The sequence below is a fragment of the Calypte anna genome, chromosome 3, assembly GCF_003957555.1.
Source record: "Calypte anna isolate BGI_N300 chromosome 3, bCalAnn1_v1.p, whole genome shotgun sequence".
In the NCBI taxonomy this organism is placed as follows: domain Eukaryota; kingdom Metazoa; phylum Chordata; class Aves; order Apodiformes; family Trochilidae; genus Calypte; species Calypte anna.
Genome location: NC_044246.1, coordinates 108,214,907 through 108,229,857, shown reverse-complemented (window position 1 = coordinate 108,229,857; position 14,951 = coordinate 108,214,907). Strand labels below are relative to the sequence as shown.

Genomic DNA, 14,951 nt, shown 5'->3' with positions numbered 1-14,951 from the left:
TTCCTTCTGGTTTTCTGGTCTCTCCATATTGATGTGACTCGATGTAAAATTAACAGGAGACCAATCAGATCAAAACTGAAATCCCAGTCCAAAAGTCCCAAGTTCTTTGTGCGCCTGGAAATCTCCCACTGAATCTGACACTGTGGTGTTAGGAAAACAGAAATGTGTAGTTTGGGGTCACTGCCTTCATGTCTCAGACATGCTCTCCCAAGTGCTCTGCATTTCATTTCAAACAAAAACAAGTGACTAAAGCAAGGGGTCCTGGCAGCCAGGCACATGAGGCTGGATTAGTTGTGGCTGTGTAATCAGCCTTTTCTTTTCTCTTTGTAACACAGAAATAAGGTCTGAATGGACATCTACAGGGGAGAGAGCTTTTAAATGGCAATATACTTTTACTCACAGGTACTATTTGCATGGAATAGAATTAATAACTGCTCCTCACATTGCCTCCAGGCCACTCTCTGGAGAAACAGTAAATTTATACAGCCATGGATTTGATTAGACACAATGATTTTATATGCTGAATTTTGAAGGGTGGGCTTTGGCTGACTTTTTTTAATTACTGACAAACAGAATGTACATACAATTAGTCCTGCCTATAGCAGCCATAGAGCTGAGTTTCAAAACCACAAAAATACACACAATTTCCTTGTCTACAGCTTTCCAATTTTCCTACATCAATTTGTTTCCCACCAGTAAGCTGTGGGCAGCTTGCCATTCAGCTTGTGGAGTTTCTGGCTTACTCTTCAGAGAGGCCTCATCCCTTCCAGGACTGAGAAAGAAGAGAAGATTCATCTCTGGCAATTGGACTCATCCTACTCTGGCCAATGATAGCACACTGAGGTAGCCAAGCCACATCTGGGGGCTTCTCTAAAGAGACTCAGAGACATGCCCAGGGGTCCCCCAAGAAATTTGTGGCTGAACAGAGAATATCAGCATATCTGCATCACCAAAAATGGGTGAATAGGAATGTTCTGGTCATGTAACAACCTGCTGTACATGAGATCTGCTGAAAGACAGGGAAAATAATTCTCTCTGATAAATAAGGGAGCTGTAATTACAAGCACAATGTCAGAGCCAAAGCTAATGGGGAACAGCTCTGAGGCCATCAGGTAGCTAAGGATTGTTTTTAAATTTCCCCTGCACATAAAAGCATGACATGGAAAGCCAAAGGTTGCATTTTCATGGTTCTCAAGTTCTTCCAGATGCCTTAAGTGGGCCACTCACCCACAAAAGATGAGGCTATGCAAACAGCTATCAATCACACTGGTTAATGAAATATTTTGAGTAAATTTTGCCATAAATCAATAAAAGAAAGAAAGGAAGGTCATGCTCAGCAGGTATCTTCAGTCTATGTCCTCCCACCCTAAACAATATAACTGCCTCTTATCTGTCATATTACAAACTTCATTAACTTAGCTGCAAAAACCTTTCCCTGATAAAGACAACATCCTCCCACACTGTAAGTCAGTCATTTGTTGTGCAGTGGAAGTGTTATGAGGGCAACTGATAATCTGTCAGCTACAGGCAAACACCAACCCTGTGCAATTCCTTGAGGATTTACCATGGAGTTTTGGAAGCCAAAGCACTTGTATCAACTTTTTTAAAAATGCTGTAAATCCCTCTTTAAAAACCTGGATGCAAGAGTGAGAAGTGATGTTGGAAACTCTGGCCTTTAGCCAAATTATAAAAGAAATTACTCACTAGCCTTGTAGGTTCATTAATCTAGTTCTTGTATAAATTCCTTATTATGAGTTATTGATTGATAAACACCCAAGATGCTTGAGATCTTTGCCCAAAAGTTTTCACAGCCACAAATCCTGAACTTGGAAGGACTTGTGCTTACTTCAACATCCCAATTCATCTCAACAACATCAGCCAGCTCATGTTTCTAATTTTAGTTGTTCCTACTGACCGTTGAGTAACACTGGCACCTTCCAAAGAATTCTTTAATTTGCTGATGTCACATGTGCCCTTGGGAGGATACATATAGACAACATCCCCTACACAAATGGACAGAACTGATTAACTGCTGATGTTTGAGACATTGCAAGCTTAAGTGATGTATGATCATTTACAGTGGCCTAAGAGCCAGATAGAGGCAGAAGAAGTAAAGCCAAGGATCCTCCCTGGGTTTCAAGTTACCAAAGTAAAAGGGTCTTGAAATAGGATCAGTTCTGAAGTAAAAAATCCACCCCAGCAACTTCTCAATGTGTTGAAAAAAATAAAAATCTTTTAACCTAGTCAAATATAACGTGGTCTCCCAGTGTGATTCTGTTTTAACCACATTCCTGAGCTGTTGCTGACTAGAGCTACACCAATATTAAGAAATTAATCAGCAAAATCTAATTGAGTCTTGCCTAAACTACAAAGATGCATTTTCCACTACACTGTGGGACATGTCAGTGCTCCCATGCTAGGTAGCAGTGCTTAATATAGGTCAGTGCTGCCTGGTCAAGGAAAGATGAAGTCCAAAATGAACATGCAATAGTTTAACATGCAATACCTGAAGGGAAGTGCCAACTGAACAGGCAACATCTTCTTTGATTAAAGTTGCATAGGAGTGGGGGTAACGAGAGGGACACATCTGGTGACTTGGGACAATCCGCCCGTAGAAAGAAGACTGGATGCTGATGGTGGTTCTGTGAGGACATCTCAAGGAGATATATTCTCCATCACAGGCATGGTCAGTGTAATTATTTAGCACTTGTGATATGTAACCTGCAAAAAACATGCAAAACCCATCATTAGTGAAAGGTAGTTATATTCAGGTGATTTACAGCAGTGTAGGCTATCAAACACAGCTAACAAGCAATGAGGGATGCAGATTTCATTACTCATATTACTTCATCCAAAGGAGAAAGATAGTGACATGGTGGGGAGCAAAGCTTGGTGATTTGGCCTTCAGCCATGTTATACATCCTTAGTGGAAGCTAAGATGCTAAGATTCAGATGCTTTCAAATTTTCAGTCCAACCATACCACTTCTTTACTTTGGCATATCTGTCGAGTTACAGGAAATGCAGCTGAGCTTCATCATATAGACAACAAGACACCACATGCAAGTTTTGTCCCTGCAATACAAAATAAACATCAATAAACTGGAGGCAGCTCCACAGAGGGCCATCAAGACTGTTGGGAGCTGGACTACAAGCCAAAAAGTGGTTGGTCCAGGCTGGAGAAGTGACAGCTTTGGGGGAAATTAATAGCAGCCTGCCAGTATCTACTGGGAGGTTATCAAGGAGGCTCTTCACAGAGGTGCATGGTAGGAGGATGAGGAATAAATAATAGTCAAGATGAAACAAGAAAGTTTCAGACCAGGAACTTGGTTCACTGTGGTGGCAGTCAAGCAGGGACCAGGTTGCCCAGAGCTGTGCACTCTGCACCCTTGGAGGTTTTCAAAACCCTACTAGAGAAAGCCCTGAGCAACCTTGGTCTGACCATCTAGTTGACCCTGGTTTGATCTGGAGGTTAGAGTAGGGTACTGAAGTCCCTTCCAACCACTCTTCTCCTGTGAATTTATGATCATGAGCAAGAAAGTCCCAGACACAGAGTCACTAAGGTCATATTTGACCTTCCTTCAAAATATACCATTTAATTTTTTCTGCTTGTGCCTTCTGTTTCTCTTCAATCCTGCAAAGTTTCAATCTTTTTAGAAGAAAAAGAACATAGAACCAAGTCTCTGTTTGTTGGAGGATGAGGTTATCTGCAATCATAAAGTTGCTAACAAGTGTAAAGCACAGGGACAAAGCCTCATTAAAGTTACACTGAGTTAAAAGGGCTGATAGTGCTCATGCTCCCATGACAACTGCCAAAAAAATCCTGATTTTGCCACTCTCACACATGAGGGGAAACCATTGTGGTGCTGACATAGATACCTGTGCAGAGAACTTTATAGGATGTCCTATGTCAGCATCATTCATGGTCCCATTCAACCCATTGGATTTCTCTATAATGAGTTTGGTTCTTCTACCTCTTAAAAAAGAAGGTGCTATTGTGGAACTGTTTAATAGGTTTTTTTAATGGCTAAAATGAGACTATTCTCTTGGTGATACACAATCTTAGAATCATTTCAGCTGATACCTCTTGAAGTCATGTAGTCACCTTCTCAAAGAAAGGCCAAGTTAGACCAAGTTTCTCAGGGACTTGTCCAGTTCTGAATATCTCCAAGGATGTGGCCTCCACAACCTTTCCAGGTAATCTGTGCCATTGCTTAACAACTTTCACAATGAAAAATGCTTTCTTTATATGCATTTGGAGTTTCCCATGTTATTACTTTTGTTTATTTCATTCTGGTCCTTTCCTTGTGTATTTCAGAGAAAAGACTGGTTCTATTTCTCTATGCATTAAGGTAGTGTAACACAGGAATTAGATCCCACTCTGCTTATTCTGTACTTCTCTTGGATGAACAGGGCAGCTTTCTTGGTCTCACTATTTATCACATGTTCCAGTAACTTTGACTTCTCAGCAGCCAAAGGGAATCTTTCCAGACTCTCAAATCTTTGCTATCTGGGGGTGGGAGGGTGGAGGGGGTGTGCAGGGTATGCAGTTCCCTCTCATTGCTGCAAGGTGCACTGCTTCCTCACAATCATCCTCACTTCTAAGACATGATAATGCACACAGGGAAGCTCAGTTCATGTGGTTTGGGAGCATTCATATGGCTTGCTCACAATAATTTCAACATCAATCCTAGCTATCCTTGTAGACACACCTCGAGGGTATATTTGCTCCACTAAGTTAAACACCCTCAGGGCCTTTTTCTGACCCTAAGGCCATATCCAGCAGCTTCCTTTTACTCTCCAGCACAGTATGACCTGGGATATCCACAGCTTATACTGGGAATAGTTCTTCTTCCATACCAACACTGAAACCCAGCACAGGGATTATGGGACAGAATACTATCTGACCAAATTTCAAGGTGCCTAAACCAATTATAATCATTGTTCTTGGAGATAACCAACACCCAGTAATTTAGCATTCAAGCTGCCACCACAAGGGATGGATTCTTTGCTTTTTCTAAATTTTAGCCTGTGGTTCTCATATGGCTGTTCTGCTGCTGCAGTGCCTCAAGGTGTGTGCCAAATAGGTATTTACTCAAATCAACATATTCAGTTCCGTGTCCCCAGGGCAGCATTTACTTATAAGAAAAAGGCTGAGAAACAACCCCAATAATTAGAGTAAGAGGCAGGGATGTACCATATCAAGGAACAGTACTGTTTAATTTAGTGCCTTTGTCTCACTTGTTCAGGGAGACATTCTGGGGATAAAATAAATTACTGGAGTCCATCTCCTTTCCCAGTCAGTAGGATACATGCTCCATATGATGCTGTACACTTAGTTCTGGGGACAGATCAGGTCTTCTCCCTCAACAATAAGGCAACAATACAAAATGGGCATCAGAAAAAGAAAACAACAAACAAAACCAACCTATAACACAAAACATGAAACCCACTTGCCATGCTGTTACTCCAATGCATTAGAAATGTTCCCTGAGGCTGAGTTACTAGGGTAATAAAACCAAAAGTTTTACGAAAATAAAACCAAAAGAAATAAAACCATTGTCCAGTCAAGACACCGGTGGCTCCTCTTAATGTTCAACTATTCTGTCAGAACAGCCATTCTAGAGCATGCCTTTCATATTACCAGTCCAGGATAAGGGGAGGTTTCAACCCCTGCAATTAGTGCAGATCACTTGTTGAAACAGCTCCTTCCTCTCATCTTCCACCAGCAATCTCAAAATAACTTGAGTTCATTCAGGCTCAAGATATTGAAGGGATTGAATGCTTTGATGGTGACTGGCTAATAATAAACAAAGCCCAATGTCTGAAACATCTGACACTGACCACTGTCAGAGAGAGATAATGGATTAGGCTTGGGCATGATCAAGGATGACATGATGTTCTTCATAGAGCAAAATGAGGTGGCTGCTGAGAACTAATGCTGTGGGGTTTTCCCTTTTCCCTCTTGAATTTGCACTACATTCATTGGTAGTTCTTTTGAAAATATTGGTATTCTGTTATCCACTGATTCAAGGTTCAATAAACCTGAATCTGAACTGTTTTCAGCATCCTTGCTGAATTTTTGGTGACAAGTCTCCAGTGACCTTTTGTTCCACTTCATGTCATGCCATGGAGGTAACTACTGGGATGCTCTTTACTGAATGAAATGCATAAAAATGTAGCCAGTGGCAGGTGTTTGAGGACTTCAATGGCACTTGTATACCAAGGTAAGAAGCACTTCAGGATTATAGAAGGAATATCTTACAGAGCTCTGACTCTTTCCTAACAAACAGGGGAAAATCTCTTCTGGATGTCTGCAAGAAACTACTTTAGTTTAGTAAAGTGATACAGCAGATCACTGATCAGCTATTCATAGGCCATATATGACACTTCAGAAACTGAGATGATAAGGGTATTATCAAATGCTGTTATCAACCTCCATGAAGTGTCTATCTCTGCACTATTATCAGGGATATAAGCCACAGTCTTACAAGTGTCTACTCCAAAGAAAGATGGACCAGGCTGCTTTTAAAGATGGCTAAAGACACTTGCCACTCCTTTCTTCATTCTGAAATCCTGGGATGTGAAATTACCGTTGTTGGATCCAGGGCCTGAAGGCAAGCATTTGTTTGAAGAAAACATCCCTGTATTGCTAAAGTAAAATCCACTTTATTTTTTCACAGTTCATCTTGGAGTGGAAGTGACATAAGTTCTCATTGCTTGACCAGAAAACTTCTTGGTGGTTCATCTACTATCCTGTCTAGGGATGACAGTGTTAGAGGAGGTGGTAATTTGAAATTTTCTTTAAAAATATATATTTTATTTGAAAGCATGGTAAAACATAAAGGAAATCTAAAGCATTAAACCCAGTAAACCCTTTCCAAATGTTACACATTTTGAAAATTTGGGATAACAAAAGCAACCTCAAAATCTTTTTGTTTTAGCACTTCTCTTTTTTTAAGGATTGTGTTGAGGACATGGAATTTCTTCTGGTGGCCATCCAGACTCCCCAGTTAAATCAATGTTTAGGAGCCAAGTGCTAAACATCTCCTCAATACCAGAGAGCAGTACCAAAGTAAGTACCAAAGCCGGGTTTTACACTCTGAAGACAGAATAAACAATCAGAAGTGCATCACAAAACTGATGGATTGCTTTTTCTCTCTAATGAGAAGGAAATGTTCCTTTCAAACATCCCTTGCAATTTATTTTTCCAAAGTTCAGAGTTTGACTACTATCAGTCATCAGCTATTACTCTCCACTACTTGCCAAAAATAACATTTCAAGCTGACTGTAACTCTATCCCACCCAGCAGTGTCAGTTCCCAAGAACCCCGTTCACCACTGCCCCTTCAGAGAACTGCTGCTCCATTCACATAATCACGGAGTTTTTTATGATTGGAAAAGATCTCTAAGATCACCAAGTCCAACCATCAACCCAGAAAAAACCACCAAGCCCACTAGAGCATGAAGTGCCCCATGTACATGGGTTTTTAATACCTTCAGGGATGGTGATTCCATCACCTCACCCAATAACCAATTCTAACACTTAACACATAAGTGAACTAGAGAAAACCAACCTTTCCATACAGAATATGACCACTTTCAGATACTTTAAATCTAAACAGCATCCTTTGCTTACCCTCAGAGTGCTACAACCCTCCCTTTTCAAAACCAAGGCAACTGATGGAGTGGTTCCCAAAACCACAGATGAAATAAGGATTTCCATCCCATCAGATGTAGAATGATAGTAGAGTATGCAAACACTCCTTCATGTTTCATATTTAACCATGGCTGTGTAAAAGCAGAGAGTCCTCTTCACCTGTTTCCACTAAATGAAGTTCTGGTTTTGCTTGCCAAGGCACAGGGCAATGGACCAGCCTGCCAGTCAGCAGGACCAAAATTTCACCTTTCACCAGGAAACATTTCTGTGGGGATGTGCTGGAGGAATAGAGACAACCATAATGAAACTCACTCTTTGTACAGGATAGGATCAGAAACTTCTAATAACCTACAAGAAAACTCGAAGGATTGTAATGATTAATGAGCCACTACACATAATTCAAGCCAGAGTGTTATTAATGCATCAAGCTACACCTAAGCTATAGTAATATCTTCTTAAAATATCCCATCTTGAGCTTTTGTAGTTACAAATACAGAAGTGCATACATATAATAGAGAAAAATCAACCTAATACAAAGATAATGGAAAAAGAACATTATACTTAGTTTTCCCATTATGTGAAACAGATTAAATTAGTGCAATTAACTGTTAGTGAATAAAAACCTGCCTTGGCTGACACAGATTGTTTTGTTATTAACCCTCTTATTCTCCAAATTTGTATTGTATTTTCAGTATCTACTTCTCTTTTCTTCTAGTCTTCTCCACTCCCTTGAAGATGCTTTTGAGACTCTGAATGTGAAACAGAGCTTTCTTCCAAGAGAGAATCAGACACTTTCCTGGAACTCAGACTACCCCTATATCACACTGGTTTTCAGACAGGCTACAGACTGGAGAATTTCATCTCATTCTTCACAATACAAAACACCAATATTCCAAACATCTCACAGAAACAATGCTAAACTGGAGGAATAGAATAACACACCATGAGGACAGCCAAGCAGGGCTGAAATGTAACCCTAGGCAAGGCTTGAAGCCAGAGCAAGTTACTCAATGAATGCATTTCATACCAGGCATTACTGATAATCCTGTGGCTGCAACAGGAAAAGCAGCTCTCTCAAATCACAGGGCAGCCTAGGATAGACAAGTAGGGTTTGTTTTGCTTTGGTACTAAATACTGGAGATTAAAATTTGCTATTATAAACCTTCCACAGAGATATTTGCTCTCACTCTGGTTACTCCCCATCTCTTCCACCTTCAAGATACCATACAGCACTGGAAAAATTTTAACATCTAGAAAGATACTTAGGAAAATATTTTATTTTTTATAAATAAAATAGATTAGATAAAATATTTTAAAATATTTTTAAGTTCCTCAGCTGCTATCTGATCTTCTGCACCACAGCTGTGTCTCCAAACAGGATCTACTGTTAACTTAGAAAAATGCCTTTCAAATAAGAGTAAATTTAGAACTTCATTTACTGCCAGCATCTCAAGGCTAAACCAGGTAACATTTTGTAAATGCTGAACAGTATTTTATAGGTCTGCTGGGTTTGTGTAAGGATGGAAAGGCAGTGGAAATTTCACTGGGGAAGGCTAAGGGTGACAGGAATGAAAACATGATGGTTTTCAACTTTGCAGGCTTGAATCCAACTCAGATAATAGTGAGGATTATTGCTAATTATTTCCTTGAATTTCCTAACTCTAAGCTCCTATAGAATTTAATAAAACACTATAAGCCTTCCACAAATTGTTGGAGTAACTCTGGAGAGCTTAATAAGTAACTCCAGCTTAAAGTAGTCTAAGTCTAGATGTTTAAAGAATTGCCCTAACCATGCAATACAAAACTCTTGTTTGCTATCTCATCATCTTAGATTATTTTCTTCGAATGCTTGGTAAGTCCATGGTGTCTCAAGAACCTATTTTTTTCTAAAACAAGTCTTTAAAGCTCTTATGGATGTGGAGATTAATTTTTCCTAACTTTCTATATTTTGAAAAGGCAAATGAACAGAGTTTAATAAGTTTTGAGGTGTTTTTTTTTAAACTTATCTGCCTACACTCAGGGAAATTTAGTCTGGAAGGGCCTGCTAAAGGCCACCTGGTCTAAACTGCTACTCAGAGTAGAGCCAGTATCAAAATGGTATCAAGCTGCTCAGCACCCTGCTCAGCCCTGAGCAAGGATTGCAAACAACAGAGCTTCCCCAGCCCCTGAAGCACAGGGCTTCACCAGACTTCTGATTAGGTTTTTTTTTTCCCAACAAGTGCTCAGAATTTCCCTTGGCACAGCTTGTGTCTGTTGCCTCTTTTTATTTTGCGCCTCTGAGGGAAGCCTAGCTTTGGTTTATGTATAATTCTTTTTAGGAAGCATGTGGATAGCCCCTCAAGTCTTCTCTTCTCCAGTCTCACTTTCCATGCCACGTGCTCCAGTCCCAGACTATCCTCCTGAGCTGTAATTCCAAGGGATGGCCATCTGGATCCTCCTGTCCCACCAGCTGGAGGGTTGCACACAGCCAGGATGCTGAAGGGAATTTGAAAGCATTTGGCTGGAGGGAGCAGCCCCAGGACCTCACCAGCCTGCAACCCCCTCTCCAGCTGTTGGTTCCTGCTGCCCCATTTCAGATCAAAGCCTCTGCCACTGATCTGTGGCTGTGGCTGTGTGCATGAGGGGCTCAGTGACTGCAGCCAGAGTCAGAACACAGGTCAGAGTGTGTCCTGACAGCAATCAGAGCAAGTGAGGGTGTGCATGGTGTGTGATCACTGGTGACTATCAAGCTGGACAGCTGGCATGTAGGATAAGATCTTTGAGAGGTACAAAAGCTGGTACCAGGTACAAAAGCTGGCACAAGCCAAGAGACAGGATACAGGAAAGACCAGGAGGCTACAGGAAAGACCAACTACAAGAAGACTTGGGGTCATTCAGCTGACAGACCCATCCACATCCTCACATCTGTGTGTGAGGTGACAGCAGAGAAAAGGACCCAAGAGCCAGAAGCTTTAGCATGGGCAGCCTGAGGCCAGTTACTGGAGGATCCACATCACATGAATGAATACATTCTGCTTCAAGCTTTCATCCTGATCAACCAGAGAGGGGAACAGGATGAGGCCACTGGTGCTGCCTCTGTTTGTGTGAATGCTGAGTCTTTCCACCTCTGCTGATCTGAGTGGTCTGAGTGAGATGCACCTCTCCATCAGTAAGAGATGCTCAGCATCACTGCTACCTGCACCAGGAAACATTGGGTTGTCTCTCCCTTGTCTCTATCAGGCTACCTGCTTTGACAGCCCCTAACAGTTCCCATTATAAATGTGTGTGTACAGTGTGTGTGCACAATATATTTATACACACATGTGTGTATAAATATATTTATATGCAGATATATGCATATTAAAAAATAATTTTGCAGAATATTTTACTCAGTTTAAGTTGCAGCAGAACTCTGAACCCCACTCTAACTGGGGAGTTGATTTTTTTCGGCACTAAATTTCTTAGGACACCTTGTTAAAGGAGTGTTATAGCATTATAAATATTAGTGTCTCACTTTGATTGTAAAAATTATAACTTAGCATGCATTAGTATGTATTACTTGTCACTTTTATAAACTATAGTGCCTGCAGCACAATCATATTTCTAAAATATATCCTATAGCATAAGGTAAAGATAATTACCAGGCCATCTTAGCAAGCTTTATGGGGCTTGTTTAGTACTCAGAGAATGAGAGCTGTAATTTTGAGAGAGATTTAGGGTATAATTCTAAATTATACTTCCTTATGCAGACAAATTTCACTAGTGGTCATTTTGACTCCCAGTTCCAAAACTAAGTCATTTTGATCCCACCCCTTCCTGTGACAGCTCTTATGAAAAACTAATTTGACTTTGGAAATCAACATCATTACAAATCTAACATGCAAATCGAAAGAGCCTAAGCTAAAAAAAAAAAACAACAACAGTCCTGAAGCTTGGTGTCTACCTGCAATCACAGAAACATCATCTGCAGCTAATTTTAAGAGGTCAAACAGGATCTATCCCTACACTGAGCCTGCTGCCAGGGTATGCTAATGCTGACCCTTTCCTACAAGCATCACTGGGTTTTATGGCAAGAGACTGACAGCCCTTCTGCACCTTCTGGTCCAGTCACTAAAATCACTGACATCAAAATTGTGCCATTTCTCAAGTGTCACAGACCTGCTTATTCATGTGTTGTGGAGTGATTAACCTGCAGGGTATGTGTATGTAGCAGGTAAAGGAGTCAGGAGCTGGAACCACACAGCTCCCTCAAGATGTTATTTAAGCTCATTCAATGCCTGACTATTAAAGAGGCCAAGAATATTTTATGGTAATCAAGTTCTTAGTCCACCTCCACCTAATTCATTAGCATAGCTCAACACAGGACACCACAGCATAGAATTTGCACTTCCATGGCTTGTGCAGTTAATCTGAAAAAAAAATCACATCTGCAAACAATCCCTGTCACATTTCCTCCACGCCCAGGGGAGCAGCACCTAAGTCTCTGCAAGGCACCTTTTAATCTCCACCAAATCCCTCCTTAGCTTTAGCATCCACAGGGAAGTCAATGCTGGTGAGCACAGTGCTGCTGCTGCACCCTCACACCCAGGGAATGCACTTTTTGTTTTTTCCTCTGGGATGTTGAAAGTGTGGGGCTCACCCAGTCACCACATATCAAAGAAAACTCAGTCCCAAATCATCTCTGGAAACGGGAAATATTCAGCATCTTTCATCATAGCAGCTGCTGTGTATCAGGTCTCTGGTGAGATCTTTGACAGATCCTTTGTGTCCCCAGGTAGTGTGCAAGAAAGAGAGACAGCACCAAGCCAGGAAGGTTGGGGACTGTCCAATTGGACCAAAAAACAGACTTTCATCATTGCAAACAGAGACATAAAGGGTTTGTCTCTGTATTAGGAACACGCAGCAAGAGAATTACAAACCCACCTGGAACCCCACAGAGCTACTGCAGAAGTGCCCCAAAGCAGCCTGGCCTTTGTCCCCAGCTTTCCTGGAGGTGACAAGGAAGTATCATGTTACCACCCAAATTAAAAGAAACCTTTTGCACAGCATATCACACTGGGACAAAGGAGACAGCTACTTGGTGACACAAGTGACAGACAGGAGCACATTAATCAGTTCTTTAAGCAGATCAAGAACTAGGTTGTGACAATCTGACAAGGGCTAAGAAACACCAACAGTACATAAAGAGTTTTCTACCCATTTATTCTGACAGAACTATGAGTACAGAGAGATGGCAGCTTTGTTCAGGCCAGGACAAATGGCAGGAGTGAAGGAAAAAGTGTCTAACCCTACAGAAGCTGCTGGTGTAGCATCACAGATAAAAGTGCTTTGCACACAGTGCCAGAAGCCAGCTCTGGGGTTCTCAGAGTGACTTACACAACCCTGGAAAAAAAACCCAGTAGATTTCAACTGGCAGGTCAAAATGTTGATTCGTGTAATCCTGGAGAGTAAATCTGAAATCTTGTTCCCTCGCATGAAATAATACTGCCTGGCTTCCATGTGCAAACATCATCTTGGCAGAGAAGAGTTCTACAGGAAAATACTTCCAATCAGGTTGTAGTCTCTCTCACTGATTTTAGCAAGCACTTTAATGCTCCAGTGGTCATTCTTATTAGAAATTTTTTGTATTTCAAACCATGAAATTCAAGGCCTCCCTCATTTGACATTGTGTAATAAGTTTATGGGGCAGGCAATTTTCATGCTCAAGTAGGTGAAATCATTCCAGATTGCTTTGCTCCCTAGCAATTTTTCCACCAAAGAAGCAAGAAACTTTTTGAGACAATGATAAATTGCTGCCTGTGGTGAGGAGGCTGCTTATAGACATATGGTGTGAACTCTGCTGAGACACCAGAGAATCCACACTTGTGGTTCCCCTCTAGACTAGAGACCTTGAGCTAAATTCCCCCAGAACTCACCTCCCAAGAAAATTCAAAGATTAGGCAAAAGCTTGTTTCTAACACTGGGATTTGAACATCTCCCTTCTGCTTTAAATTCCATATTTTATTTATTTATTCTTATTCGGGGTAGATTTGACAAATTTAATGAAAGCAACAGCTCTGGAATGAACTTGCATCCTTTTCCCCAGGACCTGCAATAAAAGCTATGATGCTGCCCTCTGCATGACCTTTGCCTGTGAAATGCATATTTCTCTTTGCTTTGGCCAGGCCTTGGCAGCTTTATGAACCCCAAGAGAGGAAAGGAAATGAGGAGAGACTGAGACAAGATAGAAAAAGCTAAACAGTGATAGGAAGAAGCAGAGTATGGAAAATTAAAAAGGGAAAATAAAGGAGAAAGAGGGCAGAGTAGACATATAAAAAATTCCTCTTTCTCCTTTGTTAATTAGACATTTGGTCCTGGGAGCTTAACCTTCCAGCAAGAATCAGCTGGAGGCATCATGGAGGCTGGGTCACTTAAGCAAAGGTACAGAAACTGGAGACACAGAGCAGCCTTAAAATACTGAAAAGAGAAAGATTTTGAGCAAGAACATTCATTTGTAAGTGACCTCTCTTTAAGTTACCATGTGTTCAAGCTCAAAATCATACCTGCTTGAAGAAAGACCTGCATTACCCAGAGATAAAAATTATCCAGGAAATAAGGGAGCTCAGATTGAGCATAAAAAGAGAAAAAAAAAATAGAAGATAAAGAAGTAGGTTTGTGGTAGTCTTTCCTAATTTCTGATATGCCTATTCTCTCGTGACTTGGCTACAAACATCAGATTTTGCCTTAACAGAATGTGCAGTGTGTTGTGGATGCAACAACCAGCTGAAACTGCCAGCTGAGCACCTCCTGTTTAAGCCATTGCCTTTAACCAAGAGGGAATTTATTATTCACCAGTAATGCAACAACTTAAAGCAACAACAAATGTTGTCTGGGTAGCTGGAATTGATTTCATAGGTAAATTCTTTTCTCTTCGTAGATGGATAGATAGAAACAATACCAGCAAGAGACAGACAGCCTCAGCATCACCAGATCAAGCTGTCAAGTTCTCAGTTAGAAGCAACCTAACTCCTACTTCCCACATGCTCCTCCTGAAAAAGGCATTGCAGGAAGGGACAGGAAATTAGCATTTGGGAGTTAAGGCAGGATGGTCTTTGTACCTTGGGCTGAGGATCAAGTACTGATGCAGGAGTTTCATTTCTGCCTGTTCAACAAGCTCTACCATCCTGGTACTCAAGTGGAAATCCTTGTCTGTTTCAAAATAGCTCTCCAATTCACCTGCAGTTTTACATTCCCTGAAGAATCACGTCACTCTGTCACAGAACTTGTACTGTTCTTCTTGGGACATTTTAAACTACTGGCTAAACTATTTTTTCCT

At 41.0% G+C, this 14,951-nt stretch overlaps 1 protein-coding gene across 1 annotated transcript in view; it reads right to left on the bottom strand.

Moving 5' to 3' along the window:
- EVA1A (eva-1 homolog A, regulator of programmed cell death) overlaps positions 1-14,951 on the bottom strand; it is a 205,021-nt gene that overhangs the window by 146,798 nt on the left and 43,272 nt on the right. The window contains exon 2 of the mRNA XM_008490720.2: positions 2,507-2,721. Within this exon, the coding sequence (XP_008488942.2) occupies positions 2,507-2,721 (215 nt within the window). The remainder of the gene's footprint in view (positions 1-2,506; positions 2,722-14,951) is intronic.